Consider the following 20,359-nt stretch of genomic DNA (forward strand, 5'->3'; position numbering starts at 1 on the left):
CTTTAGCTAATTAGCAACTTTTCAACTACTTACTGCTTTTAGCTACTTTGCAACTACTTAGCTTGTTAGCTAACACTAACCTTAACCCTATTTGCTAACTCCTAAACTTAACACTCAACCATAGCCTAGCTAACGTTAGTCAACTAGCTAACGTTAGCCACCAAGCCACCTAACTAGAATTCGTAACATATCATACGTTTTTCAAATTTGTAATATATTGTACATTTACAAGGTCGAAATATTGTCATATTGCAAATTTGTAACATATTGTGCATTTGGAAAATGTGTAACATAATGTACGTTTTGCAAATTCGTAACATATAATACAAATTGTAATTCTTAACATATCATATCAAATGAGTGATGGACATCCACAAATGAATACATACCATATGAAACGTAACATATCATACTAAATGGAGTGTCCCGGGTTTACATACCGAATAATACAAATTGCTTTGAGACCAGGTTACTCTTTGAGCCAGAAGTGGGTTTACAAACTCCATTGACATAGTGACACATGATCTCTCACACATTAAAGGGATGCCAATTTGTAAGTCGCTCTGGATAAGAGCGTCTGCTAAATAAATGTAATGTCCTCTGTTGGAAAACTCCACTCAAAAACTATCTTTTGGTATTTTTTTCATTAGTCCACTGTTGATACAGTCCCAAAATGTTTTGCATGTCAGCATTCAAGTTTTCAAGATATAGATCTTTCAAAATAAAGAAAGTGTTACAGTATGATGTGCTTTGCTAGGCTTTACTAATATACTGTAGCTTTGTACTATATTGAACTAGCGATGTGCAAATCCAATATATAGGCCTACCTTACAGGAGTTTCCTGAAATGTTAATGATTCAATATATAATAGCATATTTCTATTTTGTAAGATACTGTTTGTTGCATGAATGCATGTGTTGTTGTATTACTATTGTTATTTCTCTCTTTACAGGAGTCATTGTATTCATTAGCTCTAAAATGCCTGATAAGCCTTTCTACAATCATTCTTCTCGGTCTGATTATCATATACCACGCAAGGGAGATTCAGGTAACATGGTTATTCTTCATGTCATTGTCATTCACATCCCTTGAGCGGTTAGCTGTGGTTATAATAGTGTCATAATAGTGTTATTACACATTTGCTATCCAAGTGTACCATGCTGTCAAAGTGCACAGTGAGAAAAAGTATGAACATCTATGCACTCACTACTGTCATTCCTTGCTCTGGATAAGGGCATCTGCTAAATGACTAAAACATTTCTTATCAGTATGAGTGTGAGTTTGCAGAATAATTGTATCCAAGACATCCAAACCAAATCAAATTTTATTGGTCATGTACACATATTTTGTAGATGTTATCGTATGTTCAGCTAAATGCTTATGTTTCTAGCTCCAACATTGATGCGATAAGTCGATTTAACTGACTTCACTGAGTGCAATTACTCTGAAATGAAATGGATTATTTCCAAATTAAGTACATTTCCTCCTTAGCGGGTGACATAATCTAATTATGTGGCATTTGAAAACTTAAACGGACTTATAAATACCTTCATGAGATGAGTTGCTTTATCATAACCAAAATACTATTTCTCCATTGTTTGCTCCACAAACAATGGTATATCGCTCTACCTATTGCTCCAGGTTTTTCTTATCATTGGAGACTTTGTAAACAAATAGCTTCAAAAAATGAATTCCTATGTTGCTCTAATGGAATGTCATTCCTTGCCCACTCTGATGGTTTATGCTTATCTAATCTGGAGAGTCTTGCTTTAAGAAGTTGTTATTCCATTGTCTACTTCAGTCTATTATCATTTCTATTTCATTTGTAGTCTTTTAGGTATTTGTGATTTCAACAATAATTGCTAACATAATAAAACACCCTAACAAGAAAGGTATTAATACATATGAACATATGTTTTAACATATTAAAACTCCCAATGAGAAAGATCATCTTATTTATTGGAGAATACTTATTCTAATTTGTTTGAGAATCAGTGGGTAGAATAGGAGCAGCAGCCAAATCAATATTTTACTATGATAGTGGCTGGCACTTGCATCTCATCTCAAGATTGGCTCCTGCATCTTCCAAACCTTCAGGGGTTAACTGGTCTGGATTGTCAGCTTCCTTGAATGGTTCGAGCACTTGGACAAACTCAATTTTATGACCTTGCGTCAGAGCATTGTTGCATTACTTAACGTTTTTTCTTCCTGCAATTCAGCACTTATGTCTCTCTCGGTTGTAGTACCACTTAATTAAAATAATGAATGGTGCTCCCTCAATTGTGTGGCTTGTCGAGAGGTGGACATATATTACGGTGTTGTCAGGAACCTATTACGTTGCTCCACCAGAGTCAAATTGACCAGAGAAGAAATACGTTTGCCTATGCCAAACATTTTTTTTACCATGCTGAGGCTGCATAAAAACCCTTTTTATGTCGTCTCCTTTCTTTGAAACAGCGAGAAAACATGAAGGCTATTTACATGATTTTCAAACACCATTGTAAAACAAAGTAGATAAACGTCATGTAGCGATAAAGATTATGTGCAAGGAAAATCCTTGCAAAAATATTCAAATGAATATTACTTGTGTCAAGTCCATGAAATAATCATACTTTTCCTCGTGACTATTTTTGGATTCAATTTTGGAGGAGAATTCATATGGTTTAGCTTGAGGGATACAGTGTGTGAATAGGCCACTAGTTCATTACCTTCTGTATTGTTGAATTACAATGGCCTGTATTCATTAGCCTCTTTGTTCAATTTAGGGCTTACAAGCCCCATAGGGATATCACTCATTGAAACAGCTCAATAGTAAAATGTGTCTCCTTTTCAAATGGCTTACTGTAAACTTAGAAAATGGCCTACTGTAAAGTTTTAAAATGGCCTACGGTAAAGTTTTCAAATGGCCTACGGTAAAGTTTTCAAATGGCCTACGGTAAAGTTTTCAAATGGCCTACTTTAAAGTTTTCAAATGGTATACTGTAAAGTTTTCAAATTGCATACTGTAAAGTTTTCAAATGGCCTACTGTAAAGTTTTCTTTGCAAGGGATGATAGAAACGCGTACTGATCAATAGCATATTTTGATACATAACAAAACCATTTCCTTTTCCTCAGCAAAGGTTCTCTATTGCTGTGTACATAATAGAATGTAGTGTAAGCTTCCGAGAGGGTATCATTTCCAGGGTTCTCACTTTCAGGTTTCAGATCTTTGGTTTCAGCCCTTAGTGTTTCTGTTATTTAATAAACATACTGTACATGTCATAAACTAGACTTCCTTGAGTCAACCAATTTGCTGACAACATCAAAAGGAATGGAGTATTTTGAATGACTATTACGACGATAGAAAAAGCACAAATACGCTGAGGGGTTGTTATTAGAAATATCAGATTGATACATTTTATGGCTTACATTCAATTATTCGATTTTCATATCTTCCACAGTCTTATTCAGACTGGTATATGACTCAATATAGCAATTCCCACCTTGATTAGTGACACTCACTTAAACTCCATATCTGCTGTTATTGCTGTTTGCAGCTATATTATTACTCAATACTCTCCTTAGTCAGTTGATTGTGACTCCACTCAATGGCACTTCTATTGCTACTTGCAGCTGTATCAGTAGTTGTAGTATTGGTATATATCTCTACCTAGGGAATCCTCTAACCAGGAATTTATTGAAAGTTCTCAGAATTTTCCAACCCTATCTCTACCACAGAGCGTGCACCCTATCCTATCCTCTCAATATTGGCTGTTTTCCATCCTCATTGAGATAGATTATTCATGCCCATCCATCTGTACTCACAGATGCCTGTCAAATATAGATGCATAGTTCAGACTGAAGAGAGGTGCCCACACGCTGCTCAAGCTCCTTTGAAGTGATTTACTTATCCAAACTGTACAAACAGGGAAGATTTGACTTCTACACTTTTTTGGCTGCTTAGACAGTATAGGGACACACCTCTTGATTTTAGTTTCTGTCCTCATGGTGCCGGAAATATCCTTAGGTCAGTCTGAGGACAGCTCTTGGACATGGGGAGGCTTCAGGGACATGTCTTCTAGATTAAAGGGATTCTTCAGGATTTTGGCAATGAAGCCCTTTATCTACTTCCCCAGAGTCAGATGCACTAATGGATACTATTTTTATGTCTCTGCATCCAGTATGCTATGAAGGAAATTATAGGTAGTTTTGCGAACCAATGCTAAATAGCGTAGCGCAATGAATGGAAGTCTATGGTATCTACTAGCGTGCTAGCAGTTACAATAGACTTCCAGTCATTGCGTCGAGTTCATCTGTCTCTGGGGAAGTCGATAAAGGGCTTCATTGCCAAAATCCTGAAGTATTCTTTTAAGATGGCAGTGATCGGTGACATGGTGCATTATTAGCATTTCTCTCCATCTTCCTTGTGTGATGTCTCAAAGTTCAGAGACCCTCAAGACTCCTCTCCAATTAGAAGCCATATAATGTTTTTATATAGACTAATATTCTGTATGTAAACGCCAGCAATCAGCTAACAAATGTTGTAGGGCATGCTATTTCATGTTGAAGGGATGATACCAACGACATACATCTTTTGGTGACAGCTAGCGATCTATAATAATTGCGTCGTATGTTTGCTCTGCTGTCTGATCCGGTGGCAGTCGGTGCCATTTAAGATGAGGGAGGATGATTATTTTTCTTATGAGCATGGCCTTATTTCTATTACAGCATATTGGATGACTGTCATTCAAATTCTATTTACCCAGCTCAATGTAACATCAATAGGTTTAGGCTAATTCATGGTACTCAAAGTTTTCCTATACACATCATGAGGTTGCTACAACCTAGCCTATGAATCCAAGTTTACAATGTACACTACTACTGTCCAATGTCTGTGTTCTTTTGTCCGTCTTAATATTTTATTTTTATTGGCCAGTCTGAGATATGGCTTTTTCTTTGCAACTCTGCCTAGAAGGCCAGCATCCCGGAGCCGCCTCTTCACTGTTGACATTGAGACTGTTGTTTTGTGTGTACTATTTAATGAAGCTGCCAGTTGAGAAGGACTTGTGAGGCATCTGTTTCTCAAACTAGACACTAACGTACTTGTCCTCTTGCTCAATTGTGCACCGGGTCCTCCCACTCTTCTTTCTATTCTGGTTAGAGCCAGTTTGCACTGTTCTGTGAAGGGAGTAGTACACAGCATTGTACGAGATCTTCAGTTACTTGGTAATTTCACGCATGGAATAGCCTTAATTTCTCAGAACAAGAATAGACCGACGAGTTTCAGAAGAAAGTGCATTGTTTCTGGCCATTTTGAGCTTGTAATCGAACCCACCAATGCTGATGCTCCAGATACTCAACTAGTCTAAAGAAGGCCAGTTTTATTGCTTCTTTAATGAGCACAACAGTTTTCAACTGTGCTAACTTAATTGCAAAAGGGTTTACTAATGATCAATTAGTCTTTTAAAATTATGAACTTGGATTAGCTAACACAACATGCCATTGGAACACAGGAGTGATGGTTGCTGATAATGGGCCTCTGTACACCTATGTATATATTCCATTAAAAATCAGCCATTTCCAGCTACAATAGTAATTTACAACATTAACTATGTCTGCACTGTATTTCTGATCAATTTCATGTTATTATAATGGACAAAAAAAGTGATTTTCTTTTAAAAACAAGGACATTTCTAAGTGACCCCAAATTTTTGAACTGTAGTGTAGATGCAATGGTCGAGAGAAATTTGAGTGATCAATTTCATTGACAGACATTGACACATTCAATACCTTGCACACTCTTGCCTGCATCTAGCTAAGTGTAATCATTAGTCCAACAGTTGCAAACAGGAGTTTCTATTGGACAAATTCAGGTATGTTTATTCCAGCTTTGTTCCGTTTGCTTCCGTTGAAGATAGTTTTTTAAACAAAAATTGCAGAATGAATACACCCCTGATCATACGTAAACACAGTTCACTTTCATAGCAGACACATACAAACAGTATGATCCCTTTTATCGTTGTATAATTCCTTATTGCATTAACGAGCTCTCCTCCTCTCACTTTTACCTTTCGCTTGTGGACTTCATATCATAACCACTAACCGCTACACACAGCCTACATCGTTGTCACCATATTAGCTAACATCATAGTCAACATAGCTACTAACATTAGAACTAGGACGTTAGTAAATCTGCTACAATCATGCAGTACAGTGTAGAGTCTGCAAGCAGTTACACCGGCGGGCCCCGGTGGCAATAATTTAATAAAACCAAAAGCTTACCTTGACTTGGAAGAGTTTCATTGTTGGATAGCCATAGCCAGCTAGCTAACATAGCATCTCTCTCTGTTTGAGCCGGGTGTTTGAGTACGCTAAACTAGCAAGCTGTATTCGCTAGGAAAGTAAGTGAAAGTGAAAATAAATATTACCATGAAATATAGCTCTCTCTCGCGCTCTCTCTCACTCTCTCGCGCTCTCTTGCTTCTCCTTCATTTATGAAGAAATTCATTTGTTCAAAACTGTTCAACTATTGTCTAGTCATGTCTACTAACTACTCATCACATTTTATGCACTGCAGTGCTAGCTAGCTGTAGCTTATGTTTTCAGTACTAGATTAATTCTCTGATCCTTTGATTGGGTGGAAAACTTGTCAATTCATGCTGCAAGAGCTCTGATAGTTTGGAGGACGTCCTCCAGAAGTTGTCATAATTACTGTGTAAGTCTATGGAAGGGGGTGAGAACCACAAGCCTCCTAGGTCTTGTATTGGAGTCAATATACCCAGCCTTGTCTAGCTTAGTTTGTCCTGGATGGTGTGTGTTTGTGCTGTGTGTGTGCGTGCCTCTCTGTGTGTATTAAAGACGCCGTGGTGTAACTGCAGGAGAGGCTGTGTGTTTCTCACAGGGAAATCTGTCCTCTGCCTGAGACGCCAGACTGGAGTCAGATAACCATTGCTTGCTGGTGATCTCAATGTTTTCACTGAACAAACATGCTTTCAAGGGCACATATACTCTGCCTCTGAACAGGATGAGAATCCAAATGTTTACTAATTGATCATGTTTGCTACCCCATGATCAATTATATGATCAGAAACATAGATGTTATATAATTTATATGAGAAACGTCTCCAGCTAGAGCACTCCAATCAAAGGGAGATTGACTTATGATATTATCTTTTTATATAGATTTTTTATTTCAGTTGAATGCTACGCATTCAGTAATTACTTTTATTTCAGATGCAAAATAAAATGTAACCTACAGCTTGAGATTTACTCAGCAAAGTAGCCTCTTAGTGCCTCACTTTGATATCATAAATAAACCATTGCATGAATTTCTAATTGGGCTGAACCTCTCAACCTAATTCACTAATGAGATTGAGCGATTTCTTTCGCTCAGTGACAAGATATATGTTCCCATCTCCACATTACACAGACAGATTAAATATTGAGCTGGACTCCATTAGTTATATTGAGCATACTGAAATCAGTAACCAACCCAGGCTGCAACCAACACAGGGTGAGCTTCTATGGATACTGTAAGAAAGAAGGCCGACAGAGAGACTAAGGAATGGGATGACCTCAGGACATCCTTAATGGTGTGGTCTGGGCAAAGATGTCGGCACTGTGGCTTAGGCTCACCCCGGCTGGCGTGGGTGCAGCGTTCCCGTGATGAGCAGGGGAATAGTCCCTTAATGATTAAACAGTATTTGTATCCATCAGACGACAAGCCAACCATCTGAGAGCAGCCACTGGACCGTGACAGGAAGCCTCCTGAAGAGATTGTCCTTGGTTGGAATCGGTCACTCTGGATCTTTGTGTCTTATCATTGTGCATTACAGGGGCTCTGCTTGTAGGACACCATGCGTAGCGACACTGCTCTTTCTCTCTGTTATAAAGATCATCTTCTGTGTGTGTTTGCGTTGGTGCGTGAGCACGGGTCAACAGGCCATTTTCTATGCGTCCCTCTCTGCTCCCTCTTGGACATACTCTTTATTAGGCTATGGATCATGGGATGGACTATTGTCGTAGCATTGAGGACCTTTTAAGCTTAGTAAGCCATAAACCCCATCCGTCTTTTTATTCTAGGAGGATACGTGCATATGATATACTGTAGAAAGAGACTTGACTGCTGTCCCTTCTTAAGCCACATACATAATTCCAGGTATTCCGCTGCAGATGTACTGTAACAGTAAATTACTCCCCCTCTCCCTCATAACTAGTGCTTCTGCCACTAGCATGGAATATTTTTGATGCTCAGAGGTAAAGAGCTCTTGAGTGTTGTATTTCAGGTCATGAATTACCATAATTGCTTTTACAGACCAATAGGCTTTTCTTATATGACCTGGTTTTAAATGTTGGAATTACACTGTTTTAAAGCAAAACGCTTTCTTTTGTTACATTGAGTTGTTGTCTCAAATACAAATGAGAGCTTTCGTGCTGTGTGCAGACAATATTCTGTTTGGACTGTTTTGATGGCTTAGGTCTGTGAGTAAGACAGCGTCTGTCACATAGTGGAGTAACAGCTTGTGTTTCCATGTCTAAGTTACACTCCCTTGGAAAGACTTACCAATCAAGGCTATACCAACAGAGAGCCTGGTTAGTGTTACAGCGTCTCTCAGCCTAGGAGTCTGACAGATGTCAGAGCTCTCAAGGAGCTAGATGTTGTTACAGTATGTATTCAATATAGGCATCATGCACATAGTTGTGTGCTTTAGAATTATATTTGTGGGGGAACCTTCCAATGTGGTGTTTTGATGAATGAATTGGGTAGAGATGTTGCGTGGGAGGGTTTTGTATACGTAGCTGCAATGTAGTTTGAGCTAGAATGTGGGTCGTTCGTCTTGAAATCTGTATTACTCGGTCTCTGTGTTGCTTTCTTTATGATGCTCTATGCTGCATTGATGCTTACGGTTGGAATTTCCTGTAGCTTTCGATGGGAAGTGTTTGGCTTGCAGGCTAGCTTTAATGGGAGTGTGACATTTGCCAGGATGTAGTGTCAGTGTGCCTGTGGGATTGGAAGGCTGTAGTATGTGCATTGCTAGCCTGGTATCAACTGATAACCGTCAGTTTGGTATACTTTTGCAGAAAGATATGCATCACGAAAGGTGACGCATAAATCAATACATTGCATTCAAGGCAAAAAAAAAGTCTGTGAGTGTATGTGTTTGTCTGTCTGTGAGTCTTTCACGAACTTACCCATTGTGGCTTTATCACCAACTTTCTTTTAACTTGAATGGAATGTATTGACTGATGCGTCAATGCCCTTGACGCACATCTAGAGGTGGAGGTGGGAGAGAGGGAGAGGAATATAAAGAGAGATGAGAGGAGGGGGAGAGAGGGAAAGAAGAAGGGAGAGAAAGAGAAGGGGCGCATGAGGGAGGGGGAGAGAGGGGTGAATAAGGGAGTGGGAAGAGAGGAGGGAGAAAGAAAGATAGAAGAGAGAGATAGAGAGAGAGACAGAGACATGTCTGTCTGTGAGTTTATCTGCCTGCCTGCTTGTCTGAGTTTTCACCATTTCACCCAATGCAGCTTTATCAGCAACTTTTGAATGCAATGTATTGACTTAAGGGTAATGTCTCGTGATGCATATCTGTTTGTATCACAAGACGTTGGTGGCACTATAGCGCAATTTCCAGGTGTACATTTGTTATTTTCAGGGTGTCGTAGAGCTAAAAATGTGAAATTAAAGCTTTCTTTGGTAGTGGGAAATATATACAGTGGGGCAAAAAAGTATTTAGTCAAGTATTTAGTCAACCACCAATTGTGCAAGTTCTCCCACTTAAAAAGATGAGAGAGGCCTGTCATTTTCATCATAGGTACACTTCAACTATGACAGACAAAATGAGAGAGAAAAAAATCCAGAAAATCACATTGTAGGATTTTTAATGAATTTATTTGCAAATTATGGTGGAAAATAAGTATTTGGTCAATAATAAAAGTTTATCTCAATACTTTGTTATATACCCTTTGTTGGCAATGACAGAGGTCAAACGTTTTCTGTAAGTCTTCACAAGGTTTTCACACACTGATGCTGGTATTTTGGCCCATTCCTCGATGCAGATCTCCTCTAGAGCAGTGATGTTTTGGGGCTGTTGCTGGGCAACACGGACTTTCAACTCCCTCCAAAGATTTTCTATGGGGTTGAGATCTGGAGACTGGCTATGCCACTCCAAGACCTTGAAATGCTTCTTACGAAGCCACTCCTTCGTTGCCCGGGCGGTATGTTTGGGATCACTGTCATGCTGAAAGACCCAGCCACGTTTCATCTTTAATGCCCTTGCTGATGGAAGGAGGTTTTCACTCAAAATCACACGATACATGGCCCCATTCATTCTTTCCTTTACACGGATCAGTCGTCCTGGTTCCTTTGCAGAAAAGCATGATGTTTCCACCCCCATGCTTCACAGTAGGTATGGTGTTCTTTGGATGCAACTCAGCATTCTTTGTCCTCCAAACACGACGAGTTGAGTTTTTACCAAAAAGTTCTATTTTGGTTTCATCTGACCATATGACATTCTCCAAATCTTCTTCTGGATCATCCAAATGCGCTCTAGCAAACTTCAGACGGGTCTGGACATGTACTGTCTTAAGCAGGGGGACACGTCTGGCACTGCAGGATTTGAGTCCCTGGCGGTGTAGTGTGTTACTGATGGTAGGCTTTGTTACTTTGGTCCCAGCTCTCTGCAGGTCATTCACTAGGTCCCCCCGTGTGGTTCTGGGATTTTTGCTCACCATTCTTGTGATCATTTTGACCCCACGGGGTGAGATCTTGCGTGGAGCCCCAGATCGAGGGAGATTATCAGTGGTCTTGTATGTCTTCCATTTCATAATAATTGCTCCCACAGTTGATTTCTTCAAACCAAGCTGCTTACCTATTGCAGATTCAGTCTTCCCAGCCTGGTGCAGGTCTACAATTTTGTTTCTGGTGTCTTTTGACAGCTCTTTGGTCTTGGCCATAGTGGAGTTTGTAGTGTGACTGTTTGAGGTTGTGGACAGGTGTCTTTTATACTGATAACAAGTTCAAACAGGTGCCATTAATACAGGTAACGAGTGGAGGACAAAGGAGCCTCTTAAAGTAGAAGTTACAGGTCTGTGAGAGCCAGAAATCTTGCTTGTTTGTAGGTGACCAAATACTTATTTTCCACCATAATTTGCAAATAAATAAATAAAAAATCCTACAATGTGATTTTCTGGATTTTTTTTTCTCATTTTGTCTGTCATAGTTGAAGTGTACCTATGATGAAAATTACAGGCCTCTCTCATCCTTTTAAGTGGGAGAACTTGCACAATTGGTGGCTGACTAAATATTTTTTTGCCCCACTGTATCTATTTCAATGATTCAAGATTTAGTCATGTATTATCGCTAAATATATGATCTAGGTCATTGATGCCATTACGCTTTGAGGAATGGGACAGCATTTGTTCTCTAATGAGGATCCTAGAGTTGTACTAAATGGGTGTTAGTTGGCAGGATGTCAAGTCATAATGTGTGACTTATTTATCTCCCAAGTTTTTGTGCTCATAGAGAAATCTGAATTATTAAACGTTCTGGTGTTTTGACTGATCTGCTAACATATTTGGTTGATATGTGATAGATTTCAGACTTCTCATTTTGTTTGAGATGAATAGATCTTGAATATTTCATTTTCTTTCATTCTTATTCAGAGGTTTAGACAGTGGGGTAGACAGTAGGAGCCATGGGAAGCACATACTTTACAGGACCAATTACAAAAACTCAAACAGAACTGTTGTTTGAAAAAGTCAGACGAAAGACCAAAAACAAATTTGCATAATCATGTTCCCCACACACTGGAGGGACAGATATCTCTTGATGCAGCGCCAATAATTTAAGCATCATAGGATGGCTTCAGTTAAAATGTGTTAAATTTCCCTTTATATTGAATGGCTGAGGTGAATATTGCTCTGAAATTTGATGACGGCAACATTTTGTGAAGTATCTCCCACCAGTTGTGACAGCCCATATACAACCCATAGACCTTGAGGTGATTGAGTGCAGGAGGGAGCGGCTGAGGTGGACTATCGGTATTGCGTGTCAGAGAGGGGAATGATTTGACAACTGTAGAGAGGAAGCTAACGTTGCTCGATTTCATTTAGTCTGCAATCCATCTGCAGAGGAGTATGCCGGGTGCAAAGGAGGAAGCCATCTCTAGAGACAGAGGGTAGTAGTTTATCTGTAGATCATAAACACAGTCAGATAGATCACTTTGATTGAATTACACTGAGGGGTGTATTTGGTCTGTCGGTAGGGGACGAGGCCAATGAGGGCATCAGTTCAGGGTGGATGGAAGCATTGAGCAATAAACTGCGGGACTGGTGGATAGCTTTAGACTGGAGTGAGAGAGATGAAAGGTGTTTATGTGGAGAAAAAGTGGAAACGAGTGGAGGCCAATGAGGAAAGGAGATGGAGAGGAGGTGTACAGCACAGCTGAGTGTGGATAGAGGAGGATAGGATAGAGGAGAGTCATTAAAGGTAGTGAAATCAGTCCACATCAAAGACCACAGTGGAGTGGCCTACCTTCTGCTCTGTGGCCAGGCGATAAGAGACCTATGCTAATGTGGGAGGTGGCAGATGTTCTCATCAGTTTAATGCTTTGAAGTCGGAAATGTTAGCCACATGCAGGAGGTCCCATAGACTTCCGTGACAGAACAGTGTGAAAAGTGTAGCGAACGCTAACAGTTAATAATCGGAATCACTGAACGGCGATCAGTCAGAAACCTGAGTTCATTCATTTCCATTGATTGAGTGTGCTCGTAATGGTTTATGTTTTTAAAAAAATCTATTTAGAATGATGCCATAAGGATTCAAATGCAAGGCTGCATTTAACTAGAGCTAGTTCAGTAACCTCCATCTGCTTCCTTCTCCCCCTCCATCCATGTTGTTATTCAGTTATTCATGGTAGACAATGCAGCAGATGACTGGAGGATAGCCATGACCTACGAGCGCATCTTCTTCATCTGCCTGGAGATCCTGGTGTGCGCCATCCACCCCATCCCAGGGAACTACACCTTCACCTGGACAGCGCGCCTGGCCTTCTCCTACACCCCGTCCAAGACGGACGCAGACGTGGACATCATCCTGTCCATCCCCATGTTCTTGCGGCTGTATCTCATCGCCCGCGTCATGCTGCTCCACAGCAAGCTCTTCACAGACGCCTCGTCCCGCAGCATCGGGGCGCTCAACAAAATCAACTTCAACACACGCTTCGTCATGAAGACCCTGATGACCATCTGCCCTGGCACCGTGTTGCTGGTCTTTACCATCTCGTTGTGGATCATCGCTGCGTGGACCGTGAGGGCCTGCGAGAGGTCTGGACCTGCTGCCCTATCGCTGTCACGCTATGCTGCACAAAGCACTGCATGAAACATAAATAAGACCCCATGGTTTGGTCAGGGGGAACAGGCGTTAACTCGTTGTGCATCCTACTGGAGGCTTACATCCAGATATAGTGCTCCCTCCTCACATTCCCAACCATACCACCATTTTTGTATGCAGATCTTCTGCTTGGGAATGTCAAGGGATAGACAATTATGGCCCATAGTTTACGTCTTGTTAGGCGATAGGAGAATCTGTTTACACTTGATTTATATTGCACATGAATGAGGCATGGATGTACTGTACGTATGATGTATAAGACGTGTAAGTATTTGGCAAGCTGACTCCAGGCTGACGCTATACCTTCTATTCCAGATACCATGACAACATGGACATAACCAGCAACTTCCTAGGAGCCATGTGGTTGATCTCAATTACTTTTCTAACCATTGGATATGGGGACATGGTCCCCAACACTTACTGTGGAAAAGGAGTCTGTCTCCTCACTGGTATTATGGTGAGCCCTACACTCTTACAAAAAAAGGTGCTATCTAAAACCTAAAATAAATCTTCAGCTGACCCAATAGGAGAACCCTTTGAAGGACCCTTTTTGGTTCCAGGAAGAACCCTTTTGGGTTTCATGTAGAACCCTTTCCACGGAGGGTTCTACAGATGTCAGATCTTAATTTGACGCTTTTTGTCGCACAAGAAAAATAAACCTGCACTAATAAACCTGCACTAATTTTCAGGTACTCGCAAGGCTCAACTGAATTTCCTGATGCAGCAGGAAAATTCTCTGTGCCAAAAGAGTGATTAAGTTAAGATCCGACATCTGTACATGGAACCCAAAAGGGTTCTCCTATGGGGACGTTTATTGCAGAAATTATATTACATTCTCATGCCACTGCGGCTCTCTTTTTCAGTGCTGCTTATGAGGTATATAAAAAAAAAATCTAGCCCTTGGGTATCTGACTTAAAAAAAAAACCTGACAATATATATATTTTTTAAATCTCCGGTGGGGTGGCAGTGCAGATTCATGTATATTCAGAGGATATTAATTTGAGAATATATATATATATTTTTAAGCATCATTTCCTAATATTATGCTTCTAAAAGTAGGTTACATCTTTTTAAACGGACACAATAAAGTCAACCTTTATAACGGTGTCTGTCTGTTGTTCCTCCCAGGGAGCCGGCTGCACAGCCTTGGTAGTGGCTGTGGTTGCAAAGAAACTGGAGTTAACCAAAGCTGAAAAACATGTTCATAATTTTATGATGGACACCCAGCTGACAAAAAGAGTAAGTAAATACGTTACTTGCATGTCGTTTTACATTTTTAAATGGTAAAGAATCATCTCAGCTGCCCCGTTTCCCTATTGTGCAGCATTTCAAGAAGACCAAGCATGGTTGAACATGGCTACAGTATGCTTTCTATTACAATAGGAGTATTTTATTTACCACAAACGGTGTTTCTAACCCTACTCTTTGTGTGTCAGGTGAAAAACACTGCTGCAAATGTACTCAGGGAGACGTGGCTCATCTACAAGAACACCAAACTGGTGAGGAAGATGGACCATGCCAGAGTCAGGAAGCACCAGAGGAAATTCCTCCAAGCCATTCATCAGTAGGTACTCTGCCTAAAACTCTGCTCCTGGCAGTGTGGTAAATACATATTTCCCCTTGGTATCTGCAGTCTCACACTTTCTCATACCATACAGTATCAAAGATGAGAATACGAACCTGAGAGCTGAATTGTTTGACACCTGTAGCCCAAATCTATATTTACAATGTGGAATGTTTACAGTTTTTTCTTTTTTCTTGCTCATTTCACTCCATTGTTTTTTAATATTGATAAGTTGGAAGGGTGTCAGGAAGTATTTAGTTCCAAAGCATGTCAGTTGTGCCCTCTTAACAGCTCAGAGGTCAATACTGTGGGATATCTCAATGGCAGTTACACAAATTATGCAGATGATATGCAAATCGAAAGTATTTACTTCTGTTTTGAGAAATAATGAATTATAGAAACAGTTATGCTATATGAGTATGCACAAACATTTCCAGAAACGCTCATAGGCCAATGATCTAACTTTAAAGTTGACTTGGTAGTAAGATCGTTCTGATGCTAACTGATAAACTCTATATCATCATGTAGTGGTGTTATATTGGTGTTACTGTGCTACTGCAAAGTGGTAGGCTATAATTGCAAAGTAGTCATTCAATCTTTTTTATTGAAAGCAATTTACTTAATAGATCAGGAGAATGTAAAATGACTGGGAGATCTTTCTCAATTGCTGATAACTTATCTGCACTTAATTACTAGTTGTCTAATCTGGTATCTTCAAAGCAACTGTAAACCATGACAGATGTGCTGGGAAGGGCCCAGACCCTTTTTTTACCATAACCTAAACTATTCATGATAAACTCTTGAGGACCATTTTCACTCCCCTGCCTTCTCAGCGGTGACAGTAAAACCTCTCATCTTTCTCTCGCTCCCTCTTCCCTCCCCCCTCTATCTCATCCTGCATCACCATGATGTAAGGAACTGCCTGTTATATTGCTTGTCAAGATGACTGTGAGTGTCTTTGTTGTGTACCTAAAGTCTGAGCCAAATATCATGCTGACCTCTGGGCCTAACCTCTGAGTTGTTCCTTTAGCGTGTATCCTTATGATTAGCCAGTTTCCCTGTCAGGTAGTTTCTTAGACAGTCTACAGGGAGAAAGCAAGTGCTCTCTATCTCTAAAACCCTATTGATTCCCATGTCCTCTCCTCTTGGTGTACCGAAGCTGTCTTATAAGCCTAAGCCTACTTCTAACACTGTATTTTCCCCCTTTTAACTACGCAACTGACTATCATATCAAACGCAATGATATATTTTTCCTCTTTGAGATCAGATCTGGTTTACATTACTATGATGACTAGGGTCTGATTGTAATCATATGCTATAGTGAAAATGTTCTCTTGTTTGATATAGTTTCTGTGTTGTGATGTGTTTTCTGTGTGTTAACGGGTCTTGTGTGGTCTCCTGTGTGGAGCTTTTCATTTGCTCATGATTCGTTTCTTCGTGCATCATTTACCATGATGACATTAAGAGTTTCGATTTTTGAAAGGGATTACAGGTAGAGAGTATTGGCTGCTTCTGCTGCAACCCCCATCCAAAATGCGACTGTTTTATAGGCTTCTGTCATAGTTGCGCAGGCAGAGGTACTATGTCTTTTATAGCTGAATTCAGGCTATTTGTGGTAATGACAGCATATCATCTCATCCTCCTCTTCTCTAGGATGAGCTAATAATGGGAAACCCTCAGAGCTTTGGCAGAATCTCCACAGGACCAGATTCAGTTGTAAAACGCCACATCCACCACTTTGTTCAAGGGCATGCCCATCTCCCCTTTTATACTGGCTCAGTAAGCTGTATGAAGAGGGAGTGGGTCTTAGCAGAGGAGTTGGGGTTCAGAAAGCACCTCCTGGTGTGTGTTAAGTGATGCCTGTGGCCTCAGCTGCAGGGTTAAGCTCCAAGTGTGGGCTGCCTGGGAGGATGTACATACACTGTGTGTTGGGAGGAGTCAGTGGCCACAGAGAGGGTGTGCCTGGGAGCATGCTCATCCCTCAAATGGAGCTGGAGTGCATTAGTGGAAACCAAGAATGTTCTCAGGGCAGGTCTGCCAGTTTTGACTAGCAGAAGCGACTTTTCTAGCAGGTTCGGATAATTAATGTGTTGGTTAGGAAAATTAACGTGGCAGGTTAGGAGAATTGGGTTAGGGTTAGGAAAATAATTAGGATTAGCTAAAATTGTCCCTGACGCAACTCGAACATACCTAGCTACAACCAAGCCTGTCCTGAGAACAGTCTTGGTTTGCTCTAATGCGATGCTGCTCAAGTGGAGGGCTGGAGAGGGGTCAGTGACCTGTCTTGAAGCAATAGTGGTGGGAAAGTATGAATAATCCCTATGCTTCCTCCTCTGGCCTGAGCCATATCAATCGCCCTGTAAGATCCTCCACCAATAGCATTTAGGGGACAGGTCCGAGGGGAGAAGGAGGTAACTTTGTTCTTTTTCCATGGTCTCTGCAGTGTTCCTGGTGAAAACCAAGATAAATGTTAGCTAGAGAACGTGTCAGACTGCCACGGCTGTCTGTCTGGTCATTGGTTCGCTCAGTGAGGCTGGTCTGACAGTGCTGCATGTCTGATAAACTGGGCCGGTCTGTAGGGGAGGATTAGGACAGGACCTCGGGGAGTAGCTAGCAGGGGCCAGATCAGAATAATGTGACAGGAATATTGAAGCCTTAAACCCCATGATTCCTTGGTTATCTGTGGTGAGGCATAGCTGTGAGGTAAAAAGATACTGCTGCCACCCGAGAGGTGCAGTGGTCTAAGGCACTGCATCGCAGTGCTAGCTGTGCCACTAGAGATCCTGGTTTAAGTCCAGGCTCTGTCGCAGCCGGCCGCAACCCGGAGACCCATGGTGTGGTGCACAATTGGCCCAGCATAGTCCGGGTTAGGGGAGGGTTTGGCCAGCAGAGATGTTCTTGTCCCATTGTGCACTAGCAACTCCTGTGGCGGGCCGGGCGCAATGCATGCTGACACGGTCGCCAGGTGTACGGTGTTTCCTCCGACACATTGGTGCGGCTGGTTAAGCGGACAGTGAGTCTTGGCTGGGTTGTGTTTAGGAGGATGCACGGCTCTCGACCTTCGCATCTCCCGAGTCCGTACAGGAGTTGCAGCGATGGGACAAGACTGTAACTACCAATTGGATTCCACGAAATTGGTGAGAAAAAGGGGCACAAAAAAAAAGATGCTGCTCATAGTGATGATGGTATTAAGTGGATGTTAGTGTTGTTGTTATTCAAAATGGCAGCAGTGGGATTCAGGTTGCAGTACCCAGGCCTGAACTGGAGACTGATCCTGCCATCTGGACGCATTTATCTGATGTTGTAATAATTAATTTGTCTATTTTATGTTTCCTTTTTTTCCCCGTTTGTGTCGACCAATGCAATAGAGCTCGAAAGTAAGTCTTCGCCTCACACGTAGCTACAGAAATGTTGTGTGCATGCAAATGAGAGCTTGCTTTTTTGACTCAGTGATGTGAGAAAAATTACACTCCTTCATTTGATAAGTGAAATTCATACCATAGCTACACATTTTGATTTCCCATCGAGTAATGATGAGACACAATGGCACATAATGTACATTTGTCAGGAACACTATATTTCATTTTATATAGTTACACAACACCGTTAAGATTTTTATTTGTCTTTTAGATCATTTACCTTAACAACATGAGGATTAGGCCAAAATAAGTTAATATGATGAACTAGTGACTAGCCTACAAAAATTCAGTATGGTATATTTAGACAAGCAAGACCTCTCGATCAATTCCGCCCTACTTTTCTTCTGTCAAAGCGTTACACATCTGCCAATTAAACATCAATGCTAATGTTCCCATGTATCTTCCTTTGATGAATTTCAATTATGGGTGATGGAGGGTGTTATTCTTTCCATTGTTGCATGAATGTGAAGAGAATTTGATATTTAATCAGAAAGCAAGCCACTGATTAAACTCCAATAAACTGTGCTTTCATGAACCGAAGGATGACCGCTAGTGCTTGAGGAGAGGAGAGGATTGCTGTAATAACTACAGAATAGAATCAGGTCAATGTTTACTCCCCCTATCAATCTGCCTTGGCTACATTAACTAGGGCTTGGGGTCATCTTTCGCCTTGTGAAACCATTGTGACGTCTGCTACAGTTGCATTCCCTCCATTTCTCTCTTGGATGACTGGTAGCAACAAAGACAGTGGCCATTATGAATGCGCCAGTAGAATTCACAGATTTATTGAACCTTTATTTACCCAGTTAGTTTCATTGAGATAAAAATCTATTTTTCAACAGAGACCTGGTATGTAGCTCATAGCTGCACCGAGGTAGCCACACTCTCCTTAGTCTAGTGTAATGGCCTTAGTTTATCACATTGGTGTGACCCATTTGTCTAGCTACAACTAGCATGATGCATGTACACAGCCAGATGTTTTACAATATGTTGGAGGAGATGAGAGGATTATTTGGCAGGCACACAGACCATCCTCTGTATAATGCAGTTTGACAGTCCCCTGGAGGCTGCGCCTATCCAGGAGGCAGGGATAGAGGCAGGAGGGAGGTTGATGTACAGAAGGAAGTGGGACAGGAAGCAGCATGCGTCCGTTAGCTTGGTAGCTCAGTGGAGGTGTGAGACAGGGACACGACCTTAGAGGGGAAGGTCGGGTTAAGCCTCCGGGATCTTGTCCTGCTTTAAAGATATTGTGCTGTAACTGACACAGCATGAATCCCAGTAGTCAGGCAGACACAGCCGGGGCAGGGCAGAGTCGGGCTGCAGAACGGCCTGTCCATTACACTGAAGACCATTTAGGATCAGTCTTTTCACAGCGAGGTAATCAGGGGTCATGACAAAGAGAGCATCCCAGAGAAAATCTATGGTGCAGCACTACTGAGATTGCCTTAAAGAATTCAAAAGGGCATTGAAAAGCTTAGCATAGCTGTTTTCCCCCTGATGAATAGCAAAGCAGTTAAGCACCAATTGAAAGACCAGGACCGCACAGGAACACTGAATCACAGAAGGACATAGAATATTGAGCATGAGTGGGCAGGATGCTTTCACATTCTGACCCCAGCTTCCTGCCTGCCTTGTTCATCAACACCATTTGACAGCTATTGGTCATCCAACCGTGAAATGCAGAATTCTGACAAGTCTTACATCGCAACTGCACAAACATTTTAATGTTGATTCTCTCATGTCTTTCACTCTGGTACCTTTTTTCCTTTCAATTTGCCAAATTACTTGAACAATAAAAGTGCTATTTTTGCAATAACATTGGCTAGTTGTTTTAGAATGTGCTTCTTTTGGACCATACAGCTACCCCTCACTAGCTGTTGAGGCATCGTCCTTTGCCTGTAGTGTCCTTCAGTGGCTCCTGTAGTGCCCCTTGTTGCTCTAACCTGTCATCTAGCTCCACACATTTCTGCCTTTGTATTGGAATGCCTAACAATGATGCTCCATT

At 41.2% G+C, this 20,359-nt stretch overlaps 1 protein-coding gene across 1 annotated transcript in view; it reads left to right on the top strand.

Moving 5' to 3' along the window:
• kcnn2 (potassium calcium-activated channel subfamily N member 2) overlaps positions 1 to 20,359 on the top strand; it is a 30,712-nt gene that overhangs the window by 1,314 nt on the left and 9,039 nt on the right. The window contains exons 2-7 of the mRNA XM_065017513.1: positions 953 to 1,048; positions 12,885 to 13,303; positions 13,686 to 13,827; positions 14,500 to 14,610; positions 14,808 to 14,935; positions 18,304 to 18,312. Of these exons, the coding sequence (XP_064873585.1) occupies positions 953 to 1,048; positions 12,885 to 13,303; positions 13,686 to 13,827; positions 14,500 to 14,610; positions 14,808 to 14,935; positions 18,304 to 18,312 (905 nt within the window). The remainder of the gene's footprint in view (positions 1 to 952; positions 1,049 to 12,884; positions 13,304 to 13,685; positions 13,828 to 14,499; positions 14,611 to 14,807; positions 14,936 to 18,303; positions 18,313 to 20,359) is intronic.

This window comes from Oncorhynchus nerka, linkage group LG4 (genome assembly GCF_034236695.1).
Source record: "Oncorhynchus nerka isolate Pitt River linkage group LG4, Oner_Uvic_2.0, whole genome shotgun sequence".
Taxonomy (NCBI): domain Eukaryota; kingdom Metazoa; phylum Chordata; class Actinopteri; order Salmoniformes; family Salmonidae; genus Oncorhynchus; species Oncorhynchus nerka.